At 54.0% G+C, this 13660-nt stretch overlaps 1 protein-coding gene across 1 annotated transcript in view; it reads left to right on the forward strand.

Moving 5' to 3' along the window:
• FOXL1 (forkhead box L1) overlaps window positions 1-1724 on the forward strand; it is a 6929-nt gene extending 5205 nt beyond the window's left edge. The window contains exon 1 of the mRNA XM_045439913.1: window positions 1-1724. This exon is cut by the window's left edge and continues 5205 nt beyond it. Within this exon, the coding sequence (XP_045295869.1) occupies window positions 1-475 (475 nt within the window). The 3' untranslated portion in view covers window positions 476-1724.
• Window positions 1725-13660: the final 11936 nt, after the last annotated feature.

Raw genomic sequence — 13660 nt, forward strand, 5'->3', positions numbered from 1 at the left:
CGGGCCCGTGTCCCCGGCGGAGGACGTGGGCGACGCTGTCCAGGGCGCGGCGGCGGCAGCGGCGGCGGCGGCCTTGGCCACGGGCCAGCCGGCGCGCACGGTGGATGGTCCGGGGTCCCCTCCGCGCCCTGCCTCCCACAGCTCTCCCAAGAGCTCCGACAAGTCCAAGAGCTTCAGCATAGACAGCATCCTGGCGGGACGGCAGGGCCGGGAGCCCGCCGGAGGGGCCGAGCTCCCGGGGGGCGCCAAGCCTGCGCCCCGCAGCTGTCTGGGTGCCTCGCTTCTGGCCACCTCTGCGAGCCTCCCTCCGCCTTTCAACGCTTCCCTGATGCTCGACCCGCACGTCCAGGGCGGCTTTTACCAGCTCGGGATCCCTTTCCTCTCGTATTTCCCTCTGCAGCTTCCAGACACGGTGCTTCACTTCAGTAAAGCAAACGGTGGCGGTTCCTTCCCCTACCCTGGTCTGAGCTTGTGAGCGGCCGGGTCCCATCACCGGCGGCGGGAAGGACTCACGGTTTTTAAAAAACGAGCTTTTCTTCTGCAACGTGTGGATCCCGGGAAGTGTTACCAACTTTTGCGCGCAGGTGGGCAGGGTCTCCTGCCTCCTCCAAGGTGAGGTGGACTTTCCCAGAACCCGGAGCACCTTCGGAGATTTAAAAGACCCCGTCCCACTAGGACTTGGGCATCTCAGACCTCCTGCGGAGAGAGCAGGAGACTTCCTTGACCTCAGGGCAGTCTAAGGGCATGATCTCCCACTCCCCACCTCGGGTCCTGCGTGTCCAGAGCAGCAAGGGCCCAGAATACCCGACAGCAGGACCCACAGATGCGGTGAGGGTGGTTTCAAACAGAACCACCATCTATCTGACGGTGGCCAGCTCCCTTGTTTGTCCCTGTGGCCCAAGTCTTGGCTTTGAATCTGTGGGGTGATGGGTGTCCACAGCTGGGTTTGTCCCTGAAGTCCCAGTGTGGGGGCACCAGGAGTGACCTCTGCTTTTCAGGTTCTTCACGAGATCTAGGGCCTGGTGAGGATTTAAGACCAATGTCCAGGTGGACGGCTAAGAAATCACATTTCTATTTTAAATAGAGAATTTCTCTCTCTCTTTTTTCTTTCTAGACATTTTTACTGGGGATATGCTATATTCTTTGGCTAGATGCTTGACTTTTTCCTACAACGATGGCCCTGTGAAAATTCTATGTTAACAACCCCTACTAAGAAAGTGCACTCTATACGATAGCGTTTTGTTGTGTTACGATAGCTTGCCGGTCAATTCTCATGATCTCCAAGACATGTTACCAACATTCGCAGGCATCCCATCTTGTTGCTTCTGTTTTTAAGGGATCAAAAGAGAGCAGGGGACACTGGAAGTGTGTGACGAGGAGGGAAGGTGTCGTAGACAACACAAGACTTTCCATGTGCATGTTTTTTTTTCAAGCTCTAGGTTTGGGTTTTGCTACGTTTTCCAGAATTGCGTAGTAAAGGACCACTTTTCCTTAAGAAAGTTGGATGGAAACAAACACACACACACAAGCAGATACTGGGAGAGATGGGTCATGCTGGGCAGAGAAAAGGAATCTTCTGATGATATCTGCTGGAGGGTGCCTCTCTGGACCCCAAAGAACAGGAGGCTCAGGGGGAGGGTTCTATCAGACATCCTCTCTCTAAGCCTCTACCCTTGGGCCTAGAGCCTGCAGCTAAATAAACACCTTATGGAGGTGACTGGAAATCTGGGGGGGGGGTGGGGAGCAGGAAGGCGGGGGCGGGGGGGGGAGGTGCTCTGCAACAAAGATCTGCTTAAGAAAATGGAGATTTTTACAGCCCAGTTCAGCTTGGAACTTTCGGGAAGCGCATCTAACCTCTTACAGTATCTCTCTTTGGGTTGCGTTGGGTGGGAAACTGGGTTTTCCGAGCCTCCAGGTTACTTTATTTATCTGATGTGGGAAAAGGCACGATAAGTCATGAGTCCTGGAGGTAAAGTGAGATAGATCTCCCAAATAACTTTTAAAATGATTTCCAGGACTTATAGAAAAACGAACACAAACTTTACAACAGGAGAGCCTAGTGGCTAATATATTCGGAAGGACATTTCAGACGAGCATAGTCATTTAATTATTAGTAAGCACAGAGTTGGCTTCCCGAGAATTTATCCCTAAAGCCATGTGCTACCGATGCATAAACTTCCTCGAGCACGTTCTACCCAGGTTGGCGGGAACATTTTGGTGAGCTGGAGAGTATCCTTGATTTTAAGAACTTTGACAAGATCCCACTGTTGACATCCAGGCTCACTGCGATTAACACACGGGGCAGTGGCAGGCCTGTCTCGATATGTTGTTATCCCAGAGTCTCAGCCCCTGTGAATAAAGTTGTCTTTTCATTAACCTCTCAGTGACTGGTTCAGTGGATTACTGGGGGGAATAAGCAAACAGTGTAACAGGAGAGAGGAGTCAGGGACTACGTTTCGGAGCCCTGTCAGCATCTCCGGGGCTCTGGCTCCTGAGTGTTGGGTGCCCTCACCACACCACAGGAGCAGAGCAGCCCGGGGCTAGTGCTTCCTGCCCCAACACGGATGGCAACTCCACTGTATACGCTATGATGTTTTGTTTTGTTTTGTTTTAATTTTTTTTTCAACGTTTATTTATTTTTTTTGGGGACAGAGAGAGACAGAGCATGAACGGGGGAGGGGCAGAGAGAGAGGGAGACACAGAATCGGAAACAGGCTCCAGGCTCTGAGCCATCAGCCCAGAGCCCGACGCGGGGCTCGAACTCCCGGACCGCGAGATCGTGACCTGGCTGAAGTCGGACGCTTAACCGACTGCGCCACCCAGGCGCCCCTGGTTTTGTTTTTAATTTCTCCTCTTTGGGTTTGATTTGCTATCTCATGTGTTCTCTTAATTTATGGTGGCTGTTTTCTGGAGAAGCCAATAATCGACTACGGCCATTTTTGAAGGATGGTATGTTAGAGTTACAATTCCAATAAGTATAAGGTAAACGTTATTTTTATGGCTCAGGAAAAAAAAAAAAAGGCAGGAGTATGTATCTGCTTTGTAAGAGAGTTAATAGTTATGTAAGGAGAGCTTCGGTTACCTCATCCCCTCACTCATCTGGTTTGGGAAGGCTGGCGGAACGGACAGTAGGGTGATGGAATCCGCAGAGTCGGTACAGTCCCGTGAACGTTCCTTCCTACTGAAGAAAGAGAGGGCCCGTGGGTGGCTCTTAGAAACCCAAACAGCTGCTCCAGTTGTGATCGCGGCCATAATCACGGCCTCCAAATTACAGATCAGTAAGAAAAAAAGTTTCTACTCTTAGTTAAAGTGAACTCACCTTTGTATTTAAAAACTTTTTTTTTTTTTTTAAATGTGTCTTTAGTTTGAGAAAGAGAGAGAGAGGGCGAGCAGGGGAGGGGCAGACAGAGAAAGAGACACAGAACCAGAAGCAGGCTCCAGGCTCCGAGCCGTCAGCACAGAGCCCGCCGTGGGGCTCGAACGCACAGACCGCGAGATCATGACCGGAGCTGAAGTTGGACGCTCACCCGACGGAGCCACCCAAGCACCCCTCCCCTCTGTTATTTAGTGTAGACCAGAAGCAACCTTACCGTTCTACTCTTAGGCAACCTGGAGATGCGCTTCTGTGCTCCCATCTAAACAAAGCGAACAGATTCTGGCTTCTGAAAAAGGTCTTTGGGTCAAGTTCAGTGTGCACACGCCCACAGAGACACACACCGATCGCGTTACACGCACTGATGTGTGCACTGATCATGAAATGGGGATATGGCAGGTGTGCAATGTACAAAGATACACACGTAAGTGTGTAATAATACACGTGCATGGGTGTATACATGGATACGTGTATTTGTATATGTGCGTGTGTGTGTGGGCACGTGTGTACAGAATGTTCAGAAATTCGTCTTTTTCTGCATAAAAGTGGGACAGATGATCTCAGATCAAGTGCTGAATCCTTTCAATCGAACACAACTATAGATTTTTTCAGAAAGATTTTCTTTTTCGGTACAGTTCAAGCCGGGGAAAACTGGGGTTTTGCAGCATTATAATGAAAATAACAAAGACTTCATTAAAGAATCTTGGCGGGCACACCGACATCGAGACCTTTACTTGTACGACTTTTACAAGGATACGAGAACTTTGCAAAGGTTTTTTGCTTTGGTTTTGGATGTCTGTTGGCTCTCGTGGTAGCTCACGGCCCTCCTGGGTCCCAAATGCCCCCTAAAGTGTTCCGGAACCAAAACAGGATGTGATTTGCCATTTTCGGATCTGATCGCATCTCTCTGAGCAGGACTCCACGTGGGGTCTCTCCCATTTCACGAAGCGTGGTCAGCGTGTATCCACGTGTGGGTTAAAGAATTAGCCACATGTGCTGTTATTGTTACGGCTGAAAGCCAGAGCCCGTCTGCTCAGACACTGGTAGACTAATGTTAACATCATAAACGCGGGTGATGCTTCCGGTGGCTGGCTGTTCTCAAGCGAGAGCCACGACTTTGTATACTCTTCCCGTCTTCATGGTGGCTGGAAACATCTTGCCTCCACGAAGTAGGGGTTGTTCCACAGGGTAACAAATGCACGTGAGGATAAGCAAGGTTTACTCTTTAGAAAGAAAGAGCGTGTGTGTGCTGGAAAAGCCAAGTAAAATTCTTTGGATGCGCATTTCTAGCGGTTTTGAAAAATGTGTCTGCATAGCTAAGTGGCAAGTTCTCTGCTACACTTGGCCTTATCCAGAGGTTCCTTCCTGAGGAACCCTAGACTTGGGGCTCTTCGGGGTCAGGCAGAAACCAGATATGTGCACAGCAACGTGGTGTGGGCCAGTGGGGAGTGGGAGGCCCGGGCGGAACTGAGGGGTTTGCCTCTTCCAACGGCGTCCGTGCGCCAACTACACTGGGCAGACCACGTGAAGGGCACATAGGCCCGATGTGTGTTCGAGCCCAGGCTCCACATCACGGCGGGCACAGGAGAGTGAGTACAAAATTCAGCTGTCCCCGGAAGGTGGCGTAAGGAAGGCGGTAACCAGAGCCCGTGTCCTAGGTCCCGGGGGGTGCACACGGCCAACTCAGTCGTCTTTGCTCACCCTGGCAGCGAAGAGGGAGGCTGAGGGGAGATGGTGATGCCAAGGTTTGGTGTTAACATTTCCCCACCGGGCACGAGAACCGGTGCTCCAGCAGGAAGCAAACCCACTCAGATGGGCCAAAGGAAAAGACTAGGGTGGAGGGACTCTTCGTGGGGAGGGGGCCAGGAGAAGCGCACCCCCATGGTGAGCAAGGGGTTGTAGCCACAGTGTTGGTGCAGGTGGGAGCTGAGGAGAAATTCCCCAACCCCTCTCCTCTCCCGCCTTCCAGCGCTGTGTTGATACATCTGACTGCCCGCCCCCCACCCAGAGGTCCAGCCTACAAGGGCGCCCAGGCGATGCGGTATATAGGGGTGAACTTGCCGGGACAAGACAGGGGAGGATGCGCTGTGGTGGGGGCAGGGCACACGGCGAGGGCCCAGCACAGTCGAGGCGTCCTTCCTTCAGGGCCGTCGGTGGTGGCTGCCCCGACCCCACTGTTGGTCCAGGAGCTGAGACTAGGACGACACGGAAAGCTGCAGCTGGCCGTCCAGGAGACTGGATTCTCCCATCTGCCAAACTTCCTACAGAGGTGACGCGAGTCCCCCATCTGAGACCCTCGGAAGTAGGCAGGGCCTGGGCCTGGACTTAGCTCCCTGGGGCCCTGTTCCTGGCCATCCAGTCTCTGCCTTCACAGCTTTGAGCCTGAGTCGCTGGGGGCTGTATCAGTTCACTGAGAATCTGAAACAAAGTCCCCTTTTACTAACAGTGTCCTGCACGTGGCCGGTACATTCTCCTCCTGTGGGATGCGTGGTCCACACGCTGGTGAGGGCATCCTCCGGCCCAAGTCCAGAGCAAGAGGGGGCACAGATGAAGCGTCTGGGCCCCAGGACAGCATCCAGGTCGAGCCTTCTTGGAAGGGTGCAGGGCCACTCCGGTGTCCACAGGCCGTGTCACCTTGGACAACACTAAGTTTTAAGCATGACTCGGGTCCTCATGACGTGCAATGTAAAATATTAGAAATGTCGTGCCTCTCCAGCATGCTGCCGTCACACATCTTTCCCCGGTAACTGGTCCCCACGTACCACGTTGCATTTTTCCAGGTCTCTCTAGACACACCCAGGAGCTGGGAAGGATCCCTCTCATTACTGCCTTGTTGACTTAGTACCATTCAGTAGGTTGAGTTTGGGTGGGGGTGGGGAGGCAGGGGTATGTTATCCTGGTTAAGAGCGTGTCCTCGGGGTCCACCAGGCAGAAACCATCAGCCCTGCCCTGCCCTTTCGTGCTGTGTGACATCGGCCAAGTGACCTACCTCTTCTGTGCCTCAACTTTCCCACCTGTACAAATGGGGATGGTGTCAGTAGCTGCTTCACAGAGCTGTCCCGAGGGGGAAAGTGGGTGATGGGTATAAGTTCATAGAGCCGTGCCCGCCCCAGTCCCCGTCTCAAACCAGCAGTCATCAAATTGCCCCCTGCACAGGGCTGTTGTCAGAATTAAGTTAGCTAATATATGAAAAGATATCAGGAAATGGGAGGTCTGATACAGACGTAGCCTCTAATCTAAACACTTCTGTTTTATGAGCCCGTTTGCGCCTTAGCTCCGCTCACGTTATGTAATTGGGGAGGTATCAGCAGACTCCTGGGGGCTGCTGACTTCTCCGGGTAGCCTGGGATCTATTTTCATCTCTTCGTGGCCATGTCACATCTCCTGAGATGATCCAGCCGTCTGAACATGAAACCAAAAGCAAAGGAAAGCAGCTGTGCGTGGCGGGGGTTCCTAGGATAACCACAGGAGGCCCAATTTTGTGGGCCACGGAGAGCGAGGTCCCTTTGGCGTCTCCTTGCTTTGCACAGTTTAGAGGGGCTTCCCAGGGCGGGCTGTCTAGCCATTGTGAACCCCAGGGGCCCTGGGAATGAATGCGAGTCTTTATTTCTGCCCTCCGCACAGGGCACTCCTGCTGGCCAAGGGGAGGCCCCACCCCTCTCCTGGGGAGAAAGGGACCCACCCAGGGAGCAGAGCTCACGACACTCCTGGATTTCATAGCCCGCCTTACAGCCTTATAAAGTGGAAGGGACATTTCTTTAAATGCTGCGGCTAAATATAGCAGGGGCTTGGTCAGCTAGAACATTTTTAGAAAGCACATTACAAATCAGGAATGTTTTGGAGAAATAAATAAACTTTCCCACATTTTTGGACTTTGAGTCTGCACTGTGGGTTCCATCTCCGGACCGTGATGGGGGGGGGGTGGGTGATGAATAATTCATGTTCGGGCTCCCGCTGGTGCCCAGGACCCTGGGGGTGACTTCTCCTCCTTCCCTTCACTGGGCGTGTGGGTTATTGCACAGGTGTGGGGGTGGGGGTGGTGGGAGACACTGTCAGGTTAAAGACACCCCAGTGTCTGAGGAGGGGCCGCTGGGGGACATCAGGAAGGGAGGAGTGAAGAGAAATAAGTCTATGTCTAGTACGTTTCACTGCTCCTCTCATCCCGTTCTGGGTGTTTGCTGCATTTCCACACGGGGTGTGGATAATCCCAGGAGGCGGTGGTGTCCATGCACCCTGCTGTTGGATGACTGGAGGCTGGGGTCCCTGCCGGCACCCGGGACCTGTCCCCACCACTCCCATCAGGCTGGCCCCTGGTAGGACCGGTGTGTTTCCAAAGGCCGCTCAGGCGGGTCTGCTCCTCAGCCAGAAGTGACAGCCATCAGGCGAGGGGCCCGCGCCGCCGGGCGCATCGGTGGGGGCCGAAGGACCCCCCCCCCCATTCTGTCTTCTCATGTGCCCGCATTTGTGAGCAGGTTTTCATTTGGTCGGAACAGATTCATGGTTTCCTTCCACGACCTCAACTGTCCTTCTGAACTTTGGGTGGAGATGTCCCGCACTGAAGCTGCCTTTGTAGAAGTTTACGTGTTCGTGAAAGAAACGTGGTCTGTTTCGAAAAGTATCACAAAGAGAATAAACCCGGGGTGCCTGGGTGGCTCGGTCGGTTGAGCGTCCGACTCTTGGCTTCGGCTCAGGTCATGATCTCACGGCTCATGAGATCGAGCCCCGTGTTGGGCTCTGTGCTGTCAGCACGGAGCCTGCTTGGGATTCTCCTTCTCGGCCCTTCCCCGGCTCGCATGCACTCTCTCTCTCTCAAAGTAAATACACTTTTTTTTTTTTTTTTTTTAAAGAGAATAAACCTGCAATCCCGTAATCACCTGTAACAATCCTACCTCCAGCAGATGATGGCTGGTATTTCGAGGATATTCTGGTAGTTCCCCCGAGATAGACAGGCAGAGAGAGGTACACACATACGTGTGTATACACACGCGCACATACATGCCTGTGTATAAATCGGGTTTTACTCCCTCACTGCCATCACCCCCACCAGCATCATCATCACACTGTCACCGAGGAGCTGTTTAACATTCTCTGTGCAGGGCCATGCGCAGTGCTGGGGACAGAGACCTCTGTAAGGCACAGCCCGTTAATTGCTGACAGCCCAGCAACGGGGGAAGGTGATCAGAAAATAGGTTTGCTTATTTACTTATTAAAACTTTTCATCGTGAACCAACTATACATTCACAGGAAGGTACCAAGAGCTGTCCAGGGAGGTGAGAGAGGCTTAATTTGTACAAGAATGCTTACGTCATCTTGTAATTTAATTTCAATTTCTGGCACCAGGGATTGGGGACAGAGACCCCCACCAAGTGACCTCTGGTTGACACATCTGCTCGGTGACCTTGCCGTCCTCTCCCTCACGTGTCCCAGGCACACCGGACCCCAAGTTCTGCTTTCATGTTGGTTTCCATTTTCCCCGCACTTACGGAGACAGCTTCGGGCGGGCAGGGGGACTTCTGTGATCCGCCGAGGCTGGCGGGCGTCCACCTGGCCCGAGCCCCGGGATCCCCGGGGGGCGGGAGGCTTTACAGAATGCTGACGGCAGGGTCACAACCCCAGATGGTTCTCTTGCCCAGCTGAGTGCAGGGGCCAGTGGTTTCGATATCTGTAAGGGAAGGTTTGAGGTCAAGTGCCCGGATTATTCGGGAAAACCACTTGGAACGACGCAACAAGAAATCAGGTTGGGGACTGAGGGAAGCAGACCGGCTGCCGATGTCCTCAAGGCTCCGCTCCTCATGGCTCCTTGCACGCCCTCTTGGGAGAAGGCTAGAGTCTTTCCACCCGATGGGTGAGCGACATCAAGGTGGCGGAAGGGGAGCTGAGCAGTCGCACGTCGTCAGGGACAACCCGCGTCCGAGACGGAGGCCGGCCGTTCCCGAAGCCCCCGCCGTCCTTCGCGCCCTCCTCATGCCGCTGCACGCGGTGGCGTTTCCCAGAGGTGCCAGCCTGCGTCGGTTCCGGGTGCGGGAAGCACGCGCGTTCAGGGACACGCAGAGGGCGGCGGGAGGCTTCACATTTCCCACGATCAGGAACGTCGCCTGTGTCGCACGGCCTCTGTGACAGGATCGCTACTCATTCTTCAGCTAACAGGGGACCTGGGGGGCTCGGCCGGTTGAGCGACCGACCGGCTCAGGTCACGATCACACTGTTCACGAGTTCGAGCCCCGCGTCGGGCTCTGTGTCGACACCTCGGAGCCTGGAGCTGCTTCGGATTCTGTGTCTCCCTCTCTCTCTCTGCCCCTCCCCTACTGACGCTCTGTTTCTCTCAGAAATAAACATAAAATAATTAAAAAAAAAAAAAAAAAAAAAGAGTGAGCGCCCATTAGCGGCCAGGCCCCTGCCGCTACTTAGGAGATTGTAAATGAGCCGGACCTGGGTCTCCTCCTCGAGGGCTTTACGTGCAGCTCGGATGCACACAGAACGGCCCCGCGATGCAGCTACCTGACTCAAATGCCAACGGCACCTGGCCCGACGGACCCTGTGCGGCCTGTCTTTGTGAGATCCCGACAGCCGGCCACCGAGACGGTGGCACCAACCACGTGTCCCTCAGCTTTGCATCCCTCTTGGATTTTTAAGCTAAAGGGCCTCTTAATCTCCTCGACCCGCGAGCCAATAAAAGACTCATTTCATGATGCTTAGTAGCCACATTAAAAAAGAAAAAGCTGGGGCGCCTGGGTGGCGCAGTCGGTTAAGCGTCCGACTTCAGCCGGGTCACGATCTCGCGGTCTGTGAGTTCGAGCCCCGCGTCGGGCTCTGGGCTGATGGCTCAGAGCCTGGAGCCTGTTTCTGATTCTGTGTCTCCCTCTCTCTCTGCCCCTCCCCCGTTCATGCTCTGTCTCTCTCTGTCCCAAAAATAAATAAACGTTGAAAAAAAAATTAAAAAAAATAAAAATAAAAAAGAAAAAGCTGAAAAGGAAACAGGTGAGGCTAGTTTCAGCCACGTATTTTATTTAACCCCCCACACCCAAAACATTATCATTCCAACGAGTCACTGAATATCAGAAAACAGCGCGGTACTTTCTTTATGGGGTACTACGTCTTTAAAACCCAGCGAGCGTTCTGCGCTCACGGCACGCCTGGATTTATTATTTGTTCATTTTTTAATGACGTTTTCCAGTGTTACTGGGGGAGAGCCGCACGGCAGGTGCAGTCCAGTCTCTCTGGCTGCCCTTGTGCACGCTCCTCTGGAAAGGTATGGCCCTGCACAGCGCTCGTCCCTGCCGCGGTCAGCCGCGGAGCGCCGCACAAGTGTCTCCCCAGCCTGCGTCAGCTCTAAGAGGGCGAAGGTCGTATCACTTCTGCTGAGCTCCTTTTTGCTGTCACGGCTAGTCCGGTGCCTGCCACACAGAAAATGTCACAGGGTTGCGTTTTCCCTGATGCCCGACTCTCCTCTGCTTGAGTCCCCCAGCTTATCGTGAGCAATTTCTTGGTGCATAAAGGGCAGTGAGTACTTGTCAGGTGGATACACAGTCTTCCGGAGGCTCCTGCCCCCACTCCTGTTGTCTCTTTCCACCTGGGGTCGCCCCGATCCCTTTTCGCACTCAGCCCGGGAGCCAGCGGTAGGGCTCACCCGACAGGTAAACGTGGATAGAATGAACTGGGCCCTGGGAGCCCAGCCTGGCTTTTTCCCTTGGGAGTGAGCGACCCTCAGGAGACGCACATTCCGTTTACTCTCAAGGGTCCGGGGCTGACGGGCATGGGTGATGCACGGTTTCTGCGGGCTGGTGGGAGGTCTGTTGCTCACCACGGATATTAGCCACATTCTCCAACGGAGCTTTTAACATAGATGTTTTTACTTCTTTCAACCCAACTCCATCATTTCCCAGATGGTTCAGAATTCAGGCGAACCCCCAGTTTTACTGGCGAGAACCCCACCAAGGGGCAGGCAGGAGGTGTGAGCTCCCCGGGGCACCACATTATACGGTGCAGGGCCCCAGGGGGCTCCCAGGTCCCCGTGTGCGGCGTGGGGGTCATGCTCTGGTGCATGAGAAAATGCTAGCCGGGGTAGCATTTCTCACTCTGGACGCACCCCTGCAGGCGAGGACCTCCCTGAAGAATCAAAGGGAGTGAGGTCTTTAGAGCACCATGGAAGAGACCCAGGGCTCCGTGTTTAATCTCTGAAGCTTCCAAGGGAGGCAGGGAGACCGTTCACACTGCAGACCTGACCTCTGGATTTATAGGTTTCGAGTGAGTTCTGTCCTGGCCCCTCTGGTGAGAAGGATGCTCCCGGGAAGCTGGGTTTGTGGGGACGGGGGCGGAATAGGAACAAGAGGGCGGGGTGGCAGCTGGGGACTGTGAGAAACAGGAAAAGTCCTTGGAGCTCCATTAAGGGCAGGCGGTTGTCTTTCCCAGCATCAGAAAGTCTCCATGGGCCCCATAATTCATGCTGCAGAGCCGAGCTGGAAATCGGCTCAGAGAAGCCGCTCTCGGGATGACCGCCGGCTACGACACACGCGTGTGCACGTGTATGTATGTGCGGGCATGTGGGTGTGAGTGTGTGTGCCTGTGGGGGCGTGTGCATGTGCGTGTGAGTGCAAGCGTGTGCCTGTGTGTGTGTGCGCACGTGTGCATGCACACATATGCCCATAGGTGCCTGTGTGTGCCCGTGCCCGTGTGTGCACGCGTGCGTGTGCGTGGGTGCGGAAGAAAAAGGCTTCGGGGGGACAAGCCCGGGCACCAGCGAGCCTCCCTCCGCCCCCGGACCGGGGGAGACCCTGCCGGTGCCCCAGCACCTCCTCCCCTCTGAATCCCACAGTCTTTGTTTTCATTAGCAAAGCAATATGTAATAATAGTTGTTAAAATAATTGTATTTCTGTTTTTACATCTGTAAAGATTAAGTTAAACAGTATGAAGCCCATTAAACTATTTCATGACACGCTGCCGTAAATTGCCCTCCGTTCCCACTGCTACTATTATTCCAGAGTAAACTTCAGAGATGGGGCGGCTGCCGCGGAGGGTTATTTATAGCGGCTCATTCATCAATAAAAAACTTCAAAAGGAATCTGTTACTCTTCTATTGGGAAGCCAAAGAAAACGCACATAAAGACAGCCCTGTTAAGAAACAAAGCGGAGGTGACCGCAGGACATTTAGTTAAGTAAAATCCCGATGTCTAACAAATACCATGTCGCAAAAAAAGAGATTGCTGGCAACGTGAGTCCATTTAAGCAACCCGGTTCCCATTGGATAGTTAAAATAAGCTATTAAACAGTTGTATTTACGTTGGCTTCAAAGGGCCAGGGCCTCCTTTGGGGTTTTAAAAGCGTAATAGGTTTGTGATCCTGACGTAGCGAAGCAAATCTTTTCATCTTAAGCAGGCTCAGGGGACGGACTCATCCCCTTGCCTCTTGCCTATGCTTTGAATCTACCATTTCCTTGGCTTTTAATATGACACCAAGTTGGGGGCCGGAGTCGAGTCTCTGATGGTGGGCACACCGTTTGTTGAGCACTTACTACGTTCTCGGTGCCATCCTTCAGAAGCAGGTGCTCTTGGCTCCATTTCGCAGGCGAAGAAAACTGGACCCGAGGAGAGCTCGGTCCGTCACATGGGCCCCTGAACATCACCCCTCTGTGACCCCGTCTTTGGCTACATCTTAGAATTGTGGCGATTTGCCCGGTATTGGGCCCTGAGGCACGACCCGATGCGGCCCTTGGCACGTTCACGGACAACACAAGTGCCAAACACCTGGTACCTGGCTCCCCCACGAAGGCAAACCCCCAAATATCAAACGATGGGAGCCCTGGTATTTCTTGGCGTTTCTGTGCCTCGATCCTGCGCGGGACCCTGGTGGGCACGAGGCTGAGGACCCAGGAGATGAGCTGTGGGGAGGAAACCAGGCCTACCGGCTCCGAGTTGCGGAGACGTTTGGCACTTCTGGAGGCGGACGCTGGGATGCTGGCGGTGACGACGCAGACCCGAGCATTCACGACTGTGGCGCAACTAGCCTGTGCCGGGAGCACCGCCAAGCAAGAGCATCGCGGGTTCTCTGTCGCCTATTTTTCCCAGGCCTGGGATGTGAGCGGTCGCGTCGGGCCCATTTCCCAGGTGAGCGGACTGAGGCTCAGAGGGACTGACTTGCACAAGGCTGCTCAGCTGGGACTGGAGAGAGGGCTCAGCCTCGGGGGAGGAGTGGGCGGCTCCCGTCTTTCTCTCTCTGCCTGTGCTCAGGAATGGAAGGCTCTGGATTCGGACAGGACGGGGTCGTGCCGTTTGCCGTGCAGCCTGTTTACGA

This window comes from Leopardus geoffroyi, chromosome E2, assembly GCF_018350155.1.
Source record: "Leopardus geoffroyi isolate Oge1 chromosome E2, O.geoffroyi_Oge1_pat1.0, whole genome shotgun sequence".
Taxonomy (NCBI): domain Eukaryota; kingdom Metazoa; phylum Chordata; class Mammalia; order Carnivora; family Felidae; genus Leopardus; species Leopardus geoffroyi.